This window comes from Schistocerca cancellata, chromosome 4 (assembly GCF_023864275.1).
Source record: "Schistocerca cancellata isolate TAMUIC-IGC-003103 chromosome 4, iqSchCanc2.1, whole genome shotgun sequence".
Lineage (NCBI taxonomy): Eukaryota > Metazoa > Arthropoda > Insecta > Orthoptera > Acrididae > Schistocerca > Schistocerca cancellata.
Genome location: NC_064629.1, coordinates 893,972,299 through 893,992,795, shown reverse-complemented (window position 1 = coordinate 893,992,795; position 20,497 = coordinate 893,972,299). Strand labels below are relative to the sequence as shown.

At 41.7% G+C, this 20,497-nt stretch overlaps 1 protein-coding gene across 2 annotated transcripts in view; it reads left to right on the top strand.

Annotated features, from left to right (window-relative positions):
• The window catches only part of LOC126185056 (vinculin), a 267,137-nt gene that overhangs the window by 51,561 nt on the left and 195,079 nt on the right, over positions 1–20,497 (top strand). For both annotated transcript variants that reach the window (XM_049927816.1, XM_049927815.1), the window contains exons 4-5: positions 6,451–6,646; positions 10,567–10,711. In XM_049927816.1, coding sequence (XP_049783773.1) covers positions 6,451–6,646; positions 10,567–10,711 — 341 coding nt within the window. The remainder of the gene's footprint in view (positions 1–6,450; positions 6,647–10,566; positions 10,712–20,497) is intronic.

Genomic DNA, 20,497 nt, shown 5'->3' with positions numbered 1-20,497 from the left:
GTGACTACAGAATGTTTTGCTACAGCAGTGGTACAGCTAATCTATGTAACCAGTTTCCTGGTATACAGGGCTTACAAGTTGGGAAAATCAAATTTTAAGGCCATAAACAGTGGGATGTGCATACTGAGAATAAAAATGAAAGTCTTCAATTTTCTAAACTAAGTCATAAAGTCAGTGTTGCGTCATGTGTTCCAACATTTCTTCAGAACCTGAACTGGTCAGCGTCTACCACTTTTCTCGTTCTATCAGTGTCTGCTGTCTTTCGAATAGTTAAAATCAAACTATGGAAAATCCAGGATGGAATGTAACAATCTTATGAAAAGGGTTGTTGCTACTCACCATATAGCAGAGATGCTGAGTCTCAGATAGGCACAACAAAAAGATTGTCAGAACGTGAGCTTTTGGGCAACAATGCCTTCATCAAAAATAGACAAAATACACACACGTGACCGCAGTCTCCGGCTGCTGAGGTCAGACCAGCAGCCAGAGATTGTGCTCATATGTGTGTGTGAGTTGCATTTGCAAGGCCTTGATGGCCAAAAGCTCATTTCTGACAGTCTTTTTGTTGTGCCTTTGGAATAGTTAGTTAGTTAATTTCATTTTCCAGTATTATGATTGTATTGAATGAAGCCTGAGTGTATTTTAATTGTCACTTATGCACCAACAAAGTAAGTATATGATGAAGCCTAAGAAACCTTTTATGAATAGCATGAAGTCACATACGATGCGATATTGAAAATGGTGTGAAAGTGATTCTAGGAGATATGAGTGCTGAGGTGGGAAAGTACATTCTAAATGAGGAGTGTAATGACAATATACTGAGGCTGGTTGAATTTGCTGTAAGCAAAAACCGTATCGTAAATGGCAACGTATCCCAACAAAAGAATATCCATAAAGGGATGTGGAGATCTCCAGATGGAGACACTGTCAACCAGATAGATAATGTACTTACCCAAAGAAGGCATGGCTCAGGTCTTAAGGTGTGGAGGTGGGCTGATGTAGATTCCGACCACTATATTGTGATTGTCAAATATAAGCAGAGGATATAAAAAAATCTTTAATCATGTAGAAATGGATAAGAAGTATAATGTAGACCCAATCATCGCCAATGAGAAGGAAAAGGCAGAATTTCAAAGAGAAATGGATGAAGGGATGAGAGTGATTTTCATTGAAGAGCAAGCTAGGCCTGAAGAGCAGTGGCAACTAATGGAAAGAAGAATACAGCAGGTGATGGGAGTCAAGCTGGAACTGGAAAACAGAGTAAGACAAAGTGAGTGGCATAATGATAACCATGAGAAGGGCTATTGAGGAACAAAATAGCGCAAGGAAGAAGATGCTCTAGTGATGTACACTGGCTAGACAAAATTATGAAGAAATGATATGGTAAGCAAAAATTATTTGCAGAAGGAAAAAGAGTAAATTTGAGAAGAATGGATTGAAATGCACAAAGAAATGTAGAAGTGAAAAGGATGTTAGAAAAATGTTTAAGGGAATAAAAGAGAGAAAACAGGGATTGCAGCCCCGGTCAATGATATACAGGGAAGTTGAATGGTGATGAAACTAAAACCATAGAAAAATGGGAAGTATATTTTAAAGAATTATTGAAATCTAGGGAAATTCAAGAATTTGAAGAAGAGGAGCAGGTGGAGCAAGCTCATGGCAATGATGATGAGGAGGAACCAATGTTTGAAGAAGTGATTGTAGCTGTTAAGGAGATGAGAAACTACAAAGCTGTAGGGAAGATAAGATACCAAGTGAAATTTTCAGATATGGTGACATAGAGACAAAGAAAATGCGTGAAGTGGTTCAGAAAATATAGAGAAGTGAAAAAAATGAGAAGGATGATAGAACAAATTCCATTAACCATAGAGGAATAGCTCAGGTGCATGCTGCCTTCAAATTACTGGCTAAGATACTGAACAAGAAACTACGACCATATGCAGAAGCCATGATTGGGGAATACCAGTGTGGTTTCAGGAAGGAAAGAGCAACAATAGATCAGATGTTGGCCCCTTAGATTAATAATAGAAAAGTGTTATGAGTACAGTATAATGGTTCTCAATTGTATGTGGATTTTACAACAGTTTATATCGGTGCCAGCAGAAATGGTCATTTCAAGTTGTTACAGAAGCGGAGGATACCTCAGAAGCTAATAGCAAATATTCCAATCTTTCAAGAATTTAAGTAAGGAAAGTTTGGATCACTGACATTTATAACTTGGCTCTGGAGGCTGTCATGCAAAAGCTGCCAAGCTAAACATGTAGTACTATTTTCGTAACGACGATTCAGAATATGACATTTGCAGATGACATAGGGAAATAGAGAATATTTGCTGGAAAACTATATAGTTTTGGAATACGAAGCAGCTGCACTTGGCTTGGTCATAAGTAAGGAAATTACAAAGTATACAATCAGCATCAGAAACAAAACAAGGGGGAGAGGTGTTTAGCAGTTTGAGGGGTTGGAAAGAGTAAATCAGTTTAAGCATTTGAGAGGAATGGTTATGGAAGACAATGTGATACCAACAGAGATAAAGGCAAGAATAGGTGCACGTAACAGGTGCTATTACAACTTCCTTAATGTGTTGTGATCCCCCAACATTTCAAGTCAGCTGAAGATGACAGTTTATAAAAAAATTATAAAACCATTTGTTACGTGTGGGTCCAAAAAGTGGACAGGTAACACAACAGGGCAAAAATGCCCTTGAATGAATGGGAACACTAAGTAACATGCAAGATATAAGGGGCAGTGTATGAAAATGGTGCTAGTAGAATTAGTTCTTATGCAGAATTGTATGAACTTTATAAGAGTCCATCAATCAATGTAGATGTGAAGGCACAAATGTTACAGTGGTTAGATACTGTGTAGAGGAGGGAAGAACAATGAGTGCCAAAGAATGTGATAACTGCAAAGCCAGAGGGTAGCCACTTAGTGGCGAGACTGAGATTGCGACGACTGGATGTATAGAACTAGAGAAGGCTGGAAAAGTCAAGAGAGGATTGGAGGAGACTGATGGTTGACAAGACCTGGGCCCTTTATGCACTGCAGTGCTGGAAAAGAGGGGGGGGGGGGAGGAGGAGGAGGAGGAAGAGGAGGGGGGCAGGAGGAGGAGGAGGAGGAGGAGGAGGAGGAGGAGGAGGAAGAAGAAGAAGAAGAAGAAGAAGGAGGAAATATGCTACAACCCTGTTTCACTCCCTTCTTAACTACTGCTTTTCTTTCATGTTGTTCAGTTCTTACAGCCACAGTTTGGTTTCTGTACAAGTTGTAAATAAACTTTCACTCCCTGTATTTTATCCCTCTTACCATCAGAATTTCAAGGAGTATAGTTCAGTCATTATTGGCAAAAGCTTTCTCAAATCTGTGAATGGTATAAAAATAGGTTTGCCTTTCTTGAACCTATCTTCTACACTAGTGTCGCCTCTCATGTTCCTACAGTCCCCCAGAACCCAAACTGATCTTTCCCGAGGTCAGCTTCTACCAGTTTTCTCATTCTGTCAGCATCTGCTGTCTTTGGAATATTTTGCTAATTAGTTTGTTTGTTTCATGTTCCATTATTAAGTTTTTATTGAATGAACCCGGAGGATATTTTGCCTGTATGTGTCTTGGACCAAGCACTGAAGGAACCAGAGGGATATTTATTTGTAAAGGGAATTGGGAGTGAGCTCAGGGAGAAGAAATAAAAAAGATATGACAGGGACATGGCTGAGCCACAGCTTAGGGTATTTTCAGAATGAATTTTCACTCTGCAGTGGAGTGTGCACTGATTTTCAAAGAGCTGTTCAGGTTACTGCAATCAGACAGACATGCTGAGCTATCTATATAGCTGTGGAGTCTGTTTCTTCATGAGATATAGACCACAGACATTCAGATATTTTTTTTTTTTTCATTTTAATACACAGATGTCTGATTACATTAAGGGAATGCTATATACTCACTGAAATTAAGTAAAAACAGAGAAAGGGTGACTTTAATTTGCTGCAGTCAAAAGATATGCATCAACTTATTTCATGCAAAAATATTGAAATGTCATATGTGTTTCTCACAGTACAGCTCCAGCCTCTCATTTTCAGAACGTGTTCTATATCACTGTTCCAATTCAGTAGAGATCCTATGTCTATTACACTTATGAACAACATTAGAAACCATGTAGCTCATCATACACTCCTTGGCAAATAACATTCCAGTGGTTGCCACCAACATGACAGGTTTCAGTTCTAAGGAACTATTTCCAATGAATTCAACCATGAGTAGGTGGAAAAACAACTTCCAGGCTGTACTTTGAAATAATACACTAATTTGCCTTCACAGTGGCCTGCATTACCGCATCCATTTCTTACATTGAACAGTTTCAGGTTCAGAATATCCTTTTGGATGGTTTTGTATATTTTTACCATTGTTATTGTTGTTTAGAAGGATTCTGTGATTCAGAACTCAGTATACAGTGTCAAAAACCCAGTGATATTTCACAATGTCTTTATTTGAAGAGGACTTCTACTATAGTTTGTTTGTTTGAAAGTGCCACAGGTCAGTGTCCTTTCACAAAAATTGGTTAGACAAACTGCCATTTGTAAAAATTACATACCAAGAAGGATGCTTGTTACTGAAATGGACTTTACACAATGGATTAGAGTCTTGAAAATACCCAAAATTACAGAACTGTGAGCCTACAAGATCTGTGACTGTGAATTTGGTGTGATGTAAATATTCACACACTTCAAACAGCATGTTTAAATATCTCAGCATTAATTCAAGGACTACTTGGATATATTCCTCAGGAATCTCCCATGGTGCAGTCTGTTTACAAATTACATAAAGCATAAATATAGGTTGAAGGATGGCTGCAACAAACAAATTGCGCACTAACCATCTCACATATATTTGAATATGTGAAATGTCAGGAAAATATGCATCATTTCAGAAAATCACTGGCACTCCATCATTGCTAAATGAGGACATGTACAAAATTTGCTGCTTGTGGTTGCCGTGTTGCCCGCCCGGGGGATTTGGGAGGGGGGGGGGGGGGGGGGGGCGGTGAAGTGATATGATATGAGTTATTTGCATGAATACAGTGTTTCAGGCTCTTAAAATCTGTTGCTGTTGGATTGGCCTCAATATGTAGGAGTCAATATTTCATGGTGTATCTAATGGTACCACAAATTGTCTCACATAGTACATCCACCGGTTCCAAACACGCATCAAGCCTCATATGAGCTGAAAACCATTTCCTAGGGACCAGTCATTCTGTCCTGTTTGAAATTACTCAGTTGTTGGTATTGCAGGTGATTCACTGATTGAGTTTGGTGTAACAGTGACCTTCTTGGCTATACAAAAGAAGAGTAGGGTCAGCTACTAGGTCCATTTGTGTATATTTCTTTCCAGTCTTGATCACTTTTTACTGGTGCAGTCCTGTGCAGACATGCCAACTTCTGATTCTTGTGAGGTATTCTTTCTGGGTGTTGAAACTTTTATAAATGTAGCATATCACCCACAATTACTAATAAGGCCTCAATTAAATTGAAAGAACTTTCATTTTTGTGCTGCTTGAGTATGTTTTTGTGTTACATTTCACCTGTCGTAGTGAAACTCCTTGCAGTCATGTAGAGACTCTGATGAGATTTTGAGACAGCTGAAAATTTTTCTGCATTTGTGAATGTTTTACAGCAAATCTAATAGTATTTTTTGTGAGAGGCCTTAGTAAATATTAGTGTGTCACTAGTTTTGATACTAGTGACTATGAGATCATGCAAAATGATATGTCGTAGTCTTCACATATAGCAAAGGTGCCCAAAGTATTTGAACTGTGTCCTGTGTATCATGTGCTTTGCATTACTTAATAAAACTATAAGGCTGTTGCATGTGACTGGATATTCTTTAGATTCCAAACATGATAACCACACTAATATTGGCTTTGCTTTAATGTGTTTCCAACAAACTACATATACACAACAAATAAAATTATTTGGCCTATCAGAATTAGCTTTTTCCTATAACAGTGACAATAAAGTAGGCTTCATATTGCTGAGTGTGGATGCCTATTGTATATAGGTAAGTGAAGTGATGAAATTTCATCTTCAGTCCAGCACTGTGATTCCTTGTGATGTGGAGAAATGGCTTTTTGCTTATGTGGACAATTTTGTGAAAACTTTTATAGTTTAATCTAATTTATACTGCCATCTGAAAATCTGTTGCCAAAATTTGTTATGGCAAAATAAATCACTATGCTGGGGAAACGTTGACTGGTTGCCGTTAATTTCTGATCACCTCAAAGTAAATGTAACCCCAGCATCAATATGACTTTGATCTTTACTGAAGTTGCAGTCTTGTTTGTACCAGAGCAAGAACAAGATGGAAAATTTCCCGTAAAAGTGCAACCAAATTTACTGTATATATGATTTTTATTGTTTGTTATTGTTTATTCACTTTAATCATTTTGTACAAATGTTTTTGCAGAAAGAAATTGATTGAAGGTTCTCGTGGCATTCTGCAAGGTACATCAGCTCTCTTGCTGTGTTTTGATGAATCAGAGGTTCGCAAGATCATTAGAGAATGCAAGAGAGTGCTGGATTATCTGGCTGTAGCAGAAGTCATTGAGACAATGGAGGATTTAGTGCAATTCTTAAAAGATTTGAGCCCCTGCCTTAGCAAGGTGAGTCAGTTGGTATGCAAGTACATCAGATTTGTTACCCTTTCATATGTGATGCACCAAAGCCAAATATTGTTTTGTCATTAGCTGGCACAAATGCTTACATTTACATTGTTGCTAATCCCAAAACTAAACAGGGAAGTATAAATTAGAATGTAATTTATGCTAAACAAATTCTGTTGCCTTATTATTATTGTTATAACTACTACTTTTGTCCATAATCATTTCTGCAACATTAAAGGCATTATTCCGCAAGGACCCCACTGTTATTTGTTGATGAATTAGAGGTTCATATGATGGGTAAAATGTGTAGATTGTGTGGGAAAAGTATGGAAATAGGTCTCTTGTAACTTAACCAAAAACCCAGCTTTGACAACATAAGAAATAATTCACAAGTTTATGTATAGTGTGGCTACAATTAAACTTTCTCTACTTGAGCCATTGTAGATGAAAAACTGTTTACCATATCGGCACCCAACTTTATAGGAATGATGTTCATACTGTGCACTGCAGGATTTGCATTATTACTGTTAGTGTCGTTACTTGCTGTTAGGCACTGGTACTGGTATGACAACATAGTGCTGAAACACAAGCACCAATGTGCATTACAGTTGCAGTCAGTCAAAATGGGTTTGGAGATGCTGAGCAGGGCTTTACTCATAAAACTGTTTTATCAAAACAACAGCAACAGTAATGCCACTCTTCACAGGTATCAACATATTAAAGAAATAAGGAGAGGTCTTCTTTCTGGACTGGGGTTGAAGAATGTGGTTTGGAAGTTTGAATTAACTGCCGATTTGGGAATTGCTTCTGGGAGTGGCTGATGACCAATTGTGCCACAAATTATTGAAGAAGTTACTGTAGTCATGGCTGAGAATGCTGGACACAATGTGTAATCTTCAAGCAGTGCATGAGCTGTGTTAACCCTGTGGCGTATAAGGTACACTACAGTGGACAGCTGTTAATGGTCGCTTCTTTGGCATTTACAATCAATCCTGAGGCTGCAAATGCACACAGTTCACTGCAGTCAGCACTCCCTTCTGGTGTTTTGTCCTGCATGCATTTGCAGCCTCACGACTGATTGAGCATGCCAGAAAATTGACCATTACAAGTTGTCCACTGCAGTGAAATTCATGCACCACAGGGTTAATACAGCTGAACTTCTCATGGTCCACCATTCAAAAAATGCCATCAATAATTGTGAAATGGTATCTCCAGTGCAGTTACAGGCTGTTGTGGATGCATATGGTCATCACATTGAGCAGCATTTGTGAGCTAGAATCTAAGCATGCTACACAGTTACTAAATGTTACCCTTTCTCATGTGGAAATTAAAATGTTTCTTTCAATTGTTTATTCATTATTTCTCTTCCAGATGTCCTTTCAAATGTTTCATTGCCCTACACTCACTCGTTTTTAATAGGCTCTCTCAAGTAGTGAAAGTTTAATTATAACCACACTGTATTGTCGTTTGTAGAAATTGTCTTATCGTAAACAAAACATAAAAAAATGAATAAATTTTTGCTGCTACATGACCTTCAGCAACAAAATAAACAATCAAATATAGAGAGTAATAAAAAGCCTCATGCATCCAATACCAGTATTTTGTGAAGCTTGCTGTGAGTGGATGTGAACATCTTAGCTCCAAATAAAACCAGCTTTGAAAGTATCCCAGACAAATGGCTTTCAAAATTGTTCTACCTGTGTACTAAGTTTAGCTATATTGGCTGTTGACAAAATCCTGTGTCTTCAGTTAGTGAGATGTACAGTATGCACACATTCCATTACACAGCAGATGCTGCCAAAGTTTGAAGGCAGACAGTAGCATGCTGTCATCAATACTCTGCTTTTGTCAGTGGAACACCATGTTTTGGAGTCTTGACAAATTCTACACTTCCATGTTGGTCAGTTCCTCTCCTTAACATCATATAACAGCCAGCAAGAAAACTCGGAGAAGCCTGCAACTGCTGAACACTGAATCCTTTGCAAAACTAGTTCTCAGATTATCCATTGGCTACTGCTCAAAAAATGGATATGTATTTGGGATAGTTCAAGCTGCTCCAGACAGACTGCCCAGCGTTCCAAGAGGAGCTACAGTCAGTATAAATGCAGCACTATGAAAGGACTTTGTCAGGGCTTGAAGAGGAGCTATTAGCCAGATAGACATGGATGTATCAAGAGGCTGTTCTGGGCCTTGGAGTGAAGCCACTGACCAAGGAGACACAGAAATATTAGGAAAAATTGCCTTGTAGATTCTCAGAGAAATCAACTAGCAGGAATCAACTGGCTAGCTGGTAAACACTTTGTACAGATTCTGGGGTCTCCAATGGAACCACTATAATCACTGCTGACTAAGCCTTACATATACATTCAACAACAGTTGCCTCTTCCAGATATTTAATATTGTACCTTAACACTGCAGTTCTGGAAAAGAGGAATTAACATCTAATATTGGTTTAAGTGTTATGAAGTCTTTAAAGGTATTTGTCTGCAATGTAGCCTTGTATGAAAATGAAACACAGAAAATAAATAGTTCAGACAAGAAGAGAATAGAAGCTTCACAAATGTGGTGTTACAAAAGAATGCTAAAGATTAAATGTGTAAATTGCACAAATAATTAGGAGAGGCACTGAATTTTGGGGAGAAAATAAATTTATGGCACAGCATAACTAAAAGAAGGGATCAGTTGATAGGACATATTTTGACGTTATAAAGGAATCGTCAGTTTGGTAATGGAAGGAAGTGTAAGGGGGTCAAAATTCTTGGGGGAGACTGAGGCTTGAATACATTAAGAAGGTTCGAATGAATGTGGGTTGTGGTAGTTATGCAGAGGTGAAGAGGCTTGCACAGGATAGACTAACATGAATAGCTGCAGCAAACCAATCTTTGGACTGAAATCAACAACAAAGTAGTCACCATACCAATGCCTTATAACAGAACTAGCCCTCAGAATCCTGTCCACTACATGTACACTGTATGATCAGAAGTATCCGGACACCTGACTGAAAATGACTTACAAGTTTGTGGTGCCCTCCATTAGTAATGCTGGAATTCAGTATGGTGTTGGCCCACCCGTAGCCTTAATGACAGCTTCCACTCTCGCAGGCATTCATTCAATCAGGTGCTGGAAGGTTTCTTGAATTGCAGCCCATTTTTCATGGAGTGCTGCACTGAGGAGAGGTATCGATGTCAGTCAGGGAGGCCTGGCAGGAAGTCGGCATTCCAAAACATCCCAGAGGTGTTCTGTAGGATTCAGGTCAAGACTCCGTGTAGGCCAGTCCATTACAGGAATGTTATTGTCGTGTAACCGCTACCCCACAGGCCGTGCACTATGAACAGATGCTCGATCATGTTGAAAGATGCATTCCCCACCCCTGAATTGCTCTTCAACAGTGGGAAGCAAGAAGTTGCTTAAAACATCAATAATGTAGGCCTCTGCTGTGATAGTGCCACACAAAACAACAAGGGGTGCAAGCACCCTCCTGGAAAAACACAACCACACCATAACACCATCACCTCCGAATTTTACTGTTGCTACTACACACATTGGCAGATGATGTTCACCGGACATTCTTCATACCCGAACCTTTTCTGATATAAATGCATGATCCTCCTCCGCTTAAAGCAGTTATGCAGTAAGAGTTTGCCCTTTCATACAATGATAACACTACATGTTGGATTTCTGTCTCTCTACACCAGTGATAAGTAACACAAACTACTGTGCAGTTCAAAGATTGGAGCCCAACTTCTAATAGTTCTATTGTATTTTTTATTGATTGCATTTTTTGATGGAGGATTGTTAAGTCTGTGGAATTCCCCATGTTAATCTTTCCGGTTGTTTGTTTTCTTTGTGACATCTGGTATGTGTGTTATTTGGAGTGTTAAAATACAGATAAATAACATATTAATGTGGTTTCTGCTCAGGTTTCTCGTGAGGTTGGTGGTCGAGAGAAAGAGTTAACTCATCAGGTGCATCGTGAAATCCTCATAAGATGCTTAGATCAAGTTAAGACGCTTGCACCAATTCTTATATGTAGTATGAAGATATTCATTCATATCATTGCACAGGGTAAGTAGTGTTCTCGTATTCCCAGAAACAAATACTATGAATTTCTTGCTGTACATTTTGCAGGTGCTGGTAGCCTACCTGGTTATTCAGCTGACTGTATTGTATGTGTCTCTAGATTGCATTCTGTTATCTGGCTATTAATCCCCTGAAAGTTCAGTCTATATGTCAAGTCTAGGTTCACTAAATGAGTTCAGTGGTTTTGAAACTGTGCTGTACTTTCAAATAGAAAAGTCACAAAAACCTGTGACTAAGTCAGTACTAAAAACACAAGTACACATTTATGATATACAGTTTGTGATATAAAAGTTACTGTTAATTCATCCTGTCACTCACCAGTTCATTCATACGAAACACACTAACAAACAGTCAGTATTCATATTGAACCAACAACCCTCTGGTAAGAAATCGAGACAAAGTCTGTTGACTGATAGTCAAATGTTAATATGGTATTTAATGATTTGTTCTGCTCACCAAAATATCATCACATAGAGGAAGGTGTAAGCAGAGGAATGACGGACACTCACTTCACTTAACAAAGGTTTATTCAGCACTTGCACATACAAGAGCGCGGAGCGAACTAACTCTGGCCAGAACACATATGATATATATACAGCTGCAGAACATTCCAGTACAGTGATTCTTGTCATTTGTGGATGCTTCTAGAATGTACTCGAACCAAAGCTAGAAATTAAAATGTTTCAGTTCAGGTGAGTTTTGAACTCATGACCCTTCATGCAACAATCTAGTATCATAACCACTACCCTGCGGTGACTGCGCTACTCACCTTCTTGTGTGAAATTGCTCCCTCCTTAAGAGAACAGCATCTTGGTGTTATGTCCTCCTAGTCTGGGAACGAGTCATTGGTCCTGCATACTCTGACTCCCAATGACTGATGTTTGCCCTGGCGGTGATCTTCTTAGGACTTCCCTTGTTGCTACGTTTTTCGTTACCTTTCTGCTTGTTGCCTGTTGCTGGAGCTTTGAATTTACCCTGGGTTGCAGGACCCTTATAGGGCTTCATTCTAAGGATGTGGACCGTATCTCTGATCTTTCATCGTCTTGTGTTGGGGTCGAAATCTTCAACTTCATAAGTAACATCAAACAAGCGTCTTACAACCTTATAAGGTCCAAAGTAGCACCTGAGAAGCTTCTCAGAGAGACCAACCTTCCGTACAGGAGTGAAGATCCAGACGAGGTCACCAGGCTGGTATACCTTCGGCGATGGTTTTCTTGAGCCTGCAGCATGTGGAACTTCCTCAGCTTTGGTTAACACCTGGCCGATGTAGTTGTCGTCCACGTCATCAGGATGTAATGGAAACACAGTGTCCATTGTCATCGTCGCCTCACGCCCATGCACCAGGAAAAATGGCGTAAATCCTGTGGTGTCTTGTTTGGCGGTGTTGTAGGCAAACATCACGAAAGGTAGCACCTCATCCCAGTTGCTCTGCTCAACATTGATGAACATTGATAGCATGTCGGCCAAGGCCGTATTAAGGCATTCAGTAAGCCCGTTAGTTTGCGGATGGTAGACACTCGTCATGTGATGAGTAATGTTGCACCGACGGTTTATATCTGTTACAAGATTCAATTGAAAAACTTGCCCTTGATCTGTAGTTAATGACCTTGGGGCACCATGTTTTAATACAATGTCTTCTACTATGAATTTGGCTACCTCAAATGCTTTGGCTGTTTTCACGGCTTTTGTAATGGCGTAGCGCATCAGATAAGCAGTGCAAACAATAATCCATCTATTGCCACTAGCAGACATTGAAAATCGTCCGAGGAGATCAATCACAACACACTGGAAAGGCGTATCAGTTGGTGGAATTGGTATGAGTTGGCAAGGTGGTTTCTGAGGAACTGCCTTTCTCCTCTGGCACTCTCGATAGTGCGACACATAGTGACGGACACTCCTCAATAAACCTGGCCAGAAAAATCTGTTGCGGATCCTGTCGTATGTCTTAATAAATCCTAAATGTCTGGCCTCAGGAATTTCTGTAGAATATCTAAGCACATGTGTTTAGGAATCACTTTCCAAATGGATCAAAGTTTTTCTTGCAAAGTAATCCATTAACTACCTTAAATTGCCCTTTCACATCCTCTGCTTGATTTAAGGCAAGCATAATTTGAGATATCTTGGCGTCGTCCTCCTGCTCAGCAGAGAGATCCTGGAGTGCAGCGAGATAGTCATTATCTTCATCAAAGTCCTGAAGGTCTTGCACAGGGTTTGTTGAGAGACAGTCGGCATCTAGGTGTTTTCTTCCACTTGTGTACACTATGGTAATGTCATACTCTTGAAGACATAGTGCCTACCTGGCGAGTTGTCCTGTTGGATCCTTAAGACCTGTCAACCAACAAAGTGAATGATGGTCTGTAACAACTGTGAATGGCCTTCCATAGAGATACTGTCGAACTTTGCACATGGCCCAGATCACAGCAAGACATTCCCTTTCTGTAGTTGAGTAGTTTCTCTTGGCTTTTGTAAGTGTGTGAGAAGCATAGGCTATAACCTTCTCTTTTCCATCCGAAATCTGCACCAGAACAGCTCCAGTCCCATACCCGCTGGCATCTGTGTGTAGTTCTGTAGGTGCTCTCTCATCATACAGGTCCAAGTACAGGGTCAGTCATCAGAGCTTTTCACAGCACATCGAAAGAATCTTGTTGAGCACCATCCAAGAGAAAGAATCTTGTTGAGCACCATCCAAGATAGATAAGCATCGGCTTTTAACAACTCTTTGAGTGGCCTGGCTTTGATACAAAAATCTTTGATAAAAGAACGGTAGTAAGAACACAATCCAAGGAAGCTTCTCACATCCCAAATACTTTTAAGAATAGGAAATTCCGTTATAGCTCTCACCTTTTCTGGGTCTGGCCGTACATCTTCGTTTGACACAAGGTGCCCAAGTATTTTGATTTCTTTTGCTCCAATGAGACACTTTCTTGGATTAAGTTTCAGTCCAGCTTGTTGAAGACACTTAAGAACAGATCTCAGTCTTTTTATGTGTTCATCAAATGTCTCTGAAAACACTATGATATCTTCTAAATAACAAAGACACATCATCCACTTCAGGTGCCTTAGAAGATTATGCATCATTCGTTCAAAAATTGCTGGTGCATTGCACAAACCAAACGGCATTACCTTAAACTCGTACAGGCCCTCAGGGGTGACGAATGCAGTTTTCTCATGATCAGCTTCATTTACTTCGGTTTGCCAGTATCCTGAATACCTGTCCATGGTTGAGAAAAACGTAGCCCCCGTCAGACAATCTAGTGTATCGTCAGTTCGTGGAAGAGGGTAAATGTCCTTTTTAGTTATCTTATTAGGCTTCCTGTAATCAACACAAAAGTGCCAACTGCCATCCTTCTTCTTCACGGAACCACTGGTGACGACCATGGGCTCTGCGAAGGCTGAATGATGTCATTCTTCATCATTTTCTCTATCTTGTCGTGAATTAGTCGACTTTCGGTTGCTGACACACGGTATGCTCTCTGGCTTATTGATTGATGGTCTCCAGTGCTAATCCTGTGCTTCACTGTCAATTTGTTTAATTTGCTCTTCACCTGTGGATTGAAGCATTCAGAGAACTCTTGAAGAATGGCAAGTAGCTTCTTCTCTTGTTCCTTTGTGAGATCTGGTGATACTTGATCTAGAAGGTCTTGTCACTAATTTCACCCACAGACTCGGCATGGGAGTTGTCTATGACGCTCAGCTGTTCTGGAATTAACGTCTCAGTGTTTGCTATGCACATATGTCTTGGAAGGATCTGCGGTTCTCGGTGACAGTTAACTATCCACAATTCACCAAATCCATTCGTAAATGAGACGACAGAGGCTGGGATGACAAAGTTATTCTTCAGTGGTATGCTTCTCTTACATTCCTCTACAAGATACATGGGTTGATGCATGGCATGACACATGACAGTTACCTTTCTGGCGCTGACTGCAAGAATGATTACATATTTCCCATTAGCCACCTTCAGCAGAGATGTTTTGTTGTCGACGAATATGGTTTTCTGCAACTGGGGACGGTACTTCTCTGAAATGACTGAATATGATGCTCCAGAGTCCACAAGAGCTTGGGCTGGTGGGCCATACATGAGGATATCGATGTAGTTTCCAGCTAAGATTGGTCTGTTGTCTTCTGGCACAGGCGTCATCAAATATCTGCCACCTTTCTCGACAATAGCGCACCACATATCCCGGTTGTCCACAGTGGAAACATACTGGTTGGTTATCCTGGGACCTCCAAACATCAGTCTTCCTTGGCGCCCAAACAGGTTCCTCATGCGGCATTGTAGGAATGTAACTTCGCCTGGGTCTCGACTTTTTTACTGTTGCAAAGGGAAATGAAGGACGAGAGACTGGGTTCAATGTCTGTTCCACTTCCTCCTTTATGACTTCTTGAAGTGTCTTGGTTTTTTGCTCACCGCGCAATCCAAGTGCCTTCTGAACGTCCTCTCTCACTATCTGATGAAGAACAGTTGTGAAATCAGTTTCTTCCTCTATCACCGACATCGATGCTGTTATATCCACAGATTAACACACATCTGTGAACAAAAATTTTTTATTAGGTGGAGCAAGGCCACCGCTTTGTTTTACAAAAAGATAAGCTTCTTCTTCTGCCAAAATTTTATAACAAGCCAAAGAATTATGCCACCTTATTGAATTGAAATATTAGCAACTGAACTGAGTTTACGTTCCTTTGTCGGGTTTTCTCTCAACGCTTTCCGGCGGATGCCGAGGAAGTAGACAGGCGCAGAGTCCGGGGTCGTTGGCCGGCGTAGCAAAGACGTGGCGCATGGACGTTCCGGCTGGGTTGAAGGCTATTCGAGACGACAGTCCGCGGCGGGTCAAAAGACGCCTGCTTTCCTTTCTTCCGGATATTTAACACGGCAGCTCCAGTCTTCCTCCGCTGATTCCGGAGTGATGATTGGCAGCTGTTGGCGATCCCTGATTGGCAGATGGTGATATCATGGTGTGACCATCCGCGCCGGAAAAAGGCTCGTGCACATGCGTACTTCGTGGCTGATTGAATGTTTGGCGGGTACGCCTCTAGTGCTGGCTGGCAGAATGCGCTGGTACTAAGTTGCAGGTGCCGCTTAACTCTGCCGCGGTAGCTGACCGTTGCGTTTGTGTGGCTGTGTGCGCCACGGCTGGTACAGCGTTTGGAAGCCATTCAAACTTCTTGCGTGTAATTCTTTTTTGATTCATTATCTCAATATACTGGCACCATTTTATGCAGTTGTTTGCTGTCAAAACCCCCTTCAGGAGTAGGGCTTGATACGTGTCCTCAACAACACCCTTCATGAGATGAGCAACCTTATCTTCCTCCTTCATTCGACGATCCACTATTTTACACAGCTCCAAGATGTTTTGAATGTAGGATGCTGTCGTTTCCCCTGGACGCTGTGCACTACACTTTAATTTATCTTCAGCCTTGCACTTCTGTCATTGTGTGTCGCTGAAATACTTGCGCAGTTCTTCCTGGAATACTTCCCTGTTTATGAACTTCTCCTTGTTGCTCTCATACCATTGCTTGGCATTGCCCTCCAAGTAGAAAAATACGTTAGCCAAACACACGGTGTCATCCCATTTGTTAAATTTGGCTATACACTCATATACCTTCAGCCACTTGTTTGGATCTTGGCCATCGTCACGAGAACCCGGAAGGATGTCTCATGTGGTGGCACACAGTTGCTGTCATCGTTAAGTCCTCTTCGTCTTCTGTCTCTGATAGATTGCAATCTGTTGAATATGGCTCGAACTCGGGTTTCTCGCCACGTAAACGGCGGCTCTGTTGTGGCCTGATGGGAGCCACTGTGTCATCGATAATGTGCAGTATCACAAGTTCCAATACACGGCGCCTCCACCAGGAGAATGTCAGGTAGAGGAAGATGTAAGCAGAGGAATGATGAACACTCACTTCACTTAACAAAGGTTTATTCAGCACTTGCACATACAAGAGCACGGGGCAAACTGCCTCCGGCCAGAACACATACGGTATATATACAGTGACAGAACATTCCAGTACAATGATTCTTGCCATTTGTGGATACTTCTAGAATGTACTCGAACCAAAGATAGAAATTAAAATGTTTCAGTGCACGTGAGTTTTGAACTCACGACTCTCCTGTCAACTATCTCACTGTTCCTCACCATAACACATTATGAAATCTAAGCTGACTTGTAATTGTTCATTGCTGATTGATAAACTAGTGTGTATTGGCATAGAAACTTATAGTTGTCATCAATGAAATGCTTCAAGTTTTCTCTTTTAAATCATCCTCAAATTTTGTTTCTACAGTATTCAAACCATGGTAACATTTCACAAAGTTTTGTTCTTTTCACAAAATTCATAACACGAGCGTCTGCGTGGAGTCCAGAATGGAACTACCTCATAAAAATTACTTATTATTAGAACTGACAATAAGCATTCCTGAGTATTTAAGTGTTTCACAATCTTACAGCTTTTTGCGTAATTTCCTTTCATTGATCGATATTGCATTAATTCGGTCCCCATAACTCGTTATTTTTCTTGTCACAATCAGATACTTGTAAGATAAATAATATTAATCTTATGATAACGTCATTATTTCTTCATCAGACAATTGTTAGCCTCATTTCCATAATCTGCCACCACCAAACCACTCCTTTTAATACATCTACACGTAGTTTTTTCGAAATTTTCCCGAATTTCTCCACCCTTTAACGTGTTTTGGCGGCAACACAACCACGTAACTTTTATGCACATCGTTGTCTACCTACACAAGTTCACCACAGGATCAAAATAGCCCAGCTCTAACCAACACTTTTTCACCTTTTTTCACACCAGATCTCCATTTGCTTTCTAGTTCACCTTTATCTCTCCCCGTATATTTTTATATTTATTTTCATTTTCATTTCGGCCTCATGTTACACTTTCCACCTTCTAATACCATGTCACCCTCACAACACCTCCACAATGACCCCATTAAGTTTTATTTACATTCCCTCCGCAAACATGCCTTCACCCTAGCCAGATTGCACTCCCATATTTTATTTTCTCAGGCTTGTCTGACATTTGGCATCACCCCCAAAGGCCTGACACTTAAAGTTCCCATCTCTGGCTGCAACCCTTCTTTCCATCAGTCCCTATACCAGTTCCAAACTGAAGAATCCATAGCCCTCACCCACCTAATCCTTCACCTACACATCAACTCAGCCAATCAACACACCTGTCAACTCCTATCCTTAATAAAAGTCCTCAATCTTTCCTCTCCCATATCCACACCGGCTGTTCAGGCCAACCGCAAATTAGAACAGCATGCCACCCTCCACCTTAAAAAACTATCCAATCTCCTGGTTTCCCACCTCCGGAAAGGCAACTCACTCACCCTTCACAACCTTTCCAGCAAACCTCAACCTCCTCTCATTGGACACAAACCCAGTCTGTCCCATCTACTCAATCTCCCACTTCCAGCTCCACTCCCTCCAAAACCTCAAAATTCCAATCAACACAATCTGGAACCACAACACCCTAATTCAGTAATTAACCTTTCCTCCAAACCTCTCTCCCAATCCGAAACCTCTGTCCTATCCAAAGGCCTCACCTTCAGCCCCACTCCCAGACTCAACCAAACAGCCCTCGTCAAAGATTTACTGTCCTACACCTGTACTCTCTGCTGGAAATATCACTTTGCCACGAAGAAAAATGATCCTAATCCTACTCCTAATGATCCAACTCCCCAAGACACTATCCAAATTGAACCCTGCCTGGAACAGTTCCGTCCTCCGTCACAGCGGGACCCACCTCCTCTTCCTCAAAATCACCCTCTCCAAACCTTCCAGGAATTTCTGACTTCCAACCTTGCCTCTCAATCCTTCTTAAAAAAACCTTAATCCTACTCCCAACATCACCACTGCTGAAGCCCAGGCTATTCGTGATCTGAAGGCTGACCGATCCATCGTCATTCTTCCGGCGGACAAGGGTTCCACGACCGTGGTACTTGATCGTCGGGAGTATGTGGCTGAGGGACTGCGTCAGCTTTCAGACAACACTACTTACAAAGTTTGCCAAGGTAATCCCATTCCTGATGTCCAGGCGGAGCTTCAAGGAATCCTCAGAACCTTAGGCCCCCTACAAAACCTTTCACCTGACTCCATCAACCTCCTGACCCCACCAACACCCCGCACCCCTACCTTCTACCTTCTTCCTAAAATTCACAAACCCAATCATCCCGGCCGTCCCATTGTAGCTGGTTACCAAGCCCCCACAGAACGCATCTCTGCCTACGTAGATCAACACCTTCAACCCATTACATGCAGTCTCCCATCCTTCATCAAAGACACCAACCACTTTCTCGAACGCCTGGAATCCCTACCCAGTCTGTTACCCCGGAATCCTTATACACAAATATTCCGCATGTCCAGGGCCTCGGTGCGATGGAGCACTTCCTTTCACGCCGATGACCTGCCACCCTACCGAAAACCTCTTTCCTCGTTACCTTAGCCAGCTTCATCCTGACCCACAACTTCTTCACTTTCGAAGGCCAGACATACCAACAATTAAAGGGAACAGCCATGGGTACCACGATAGCCCCCTCGTACGCCAACCTATTCATGGGTCGCTTAGAGGAAGCCGCCTTGGTTACCCAGGCCTGCCAACCCAAGGTTTGGTACAGATTTATTGATGACATTTTCATGATCTGGACTCACAGTGAAGAAGAACTCCAGAATTTCCTCTCCAACCTCAACTCCTTTGGTTCCATCAGATTCACCTGGTCCTACTCTAAATCCCATGCCACTTTCCTTGACGTTGACCTCCACCTGTCCAATGGCCAGCTTCACACGTCCGTCCATATCAAACCCACCAACAAGCAACAGTACCTCCATTATGACAGCTGCCACCCATTCCACATCAAACGGTCCCTTCCCTACAGCCTAGGTCTTCGTGGCAAACCAATCTGCTCCAGTCCGGAATCCTTGAACCATTACACCAACAACCTGAAAACAGCTTTCGCATCCCGTAACTACCCTCCCGACCTGGTACAGAAGCAAATAACCAGAGCCACTTCCTCATCTCCTCAAACCCGGAACCTCCCACAGAAGAACCCCAAAAGTGCCCCACTTGTGACAGGATACTTTCCGGGACTGGCTCAGACTCTGAATGTGGCTCTCCAGCAGGGATACGACTTCCTCAAATCCTGCCCTGAAATGAGATCCATCCTTCATGAAATCCTCCCCACTCCACCAAGAGTGTCTTTCCGCCGTCCACCTAACCTTCGTAACCTCTTAGTTCATCCCTATGAAATCCCCAAACCACCTTCCCTACCCTCTGGCTCCTACCCTTGTAACCGCCCCCGGTGTAAAACCTGTCCCATGCACCCTCCCACCACCACCTACTCCAGTCCTGTAACCCGGAAGGTGTACATGATCAAAGGCAGAGCCACGTGTGAAAGCACCCACGTGATTTACCAACTGCCCTGCCTACACTGTGAAGCCTTCTATGTGGGAATGACCAGCAACAAACTGTCCATTTGCATGAATGGACACAGGCAGACAGTGTTTGTTGGTAATGAGGATCACCCTGTGGCTAAACATGCCTTGGTGCACGGCCAGCACATCTTGGCACAGTGTTACACCGTCCGGGTTATCTGGATACTTCCCACTAACACCAACCTGTCAGAACTCCGGAGATGGGAACTTGCCCTTCAGCATATCCTCTCTTCTCGCTATCCGCCAGGCCTCAATCTCCGCTAATTTCTAATTTCAATTTGCTGCCGCTCATACCTCACCTGTCTTTCAACAA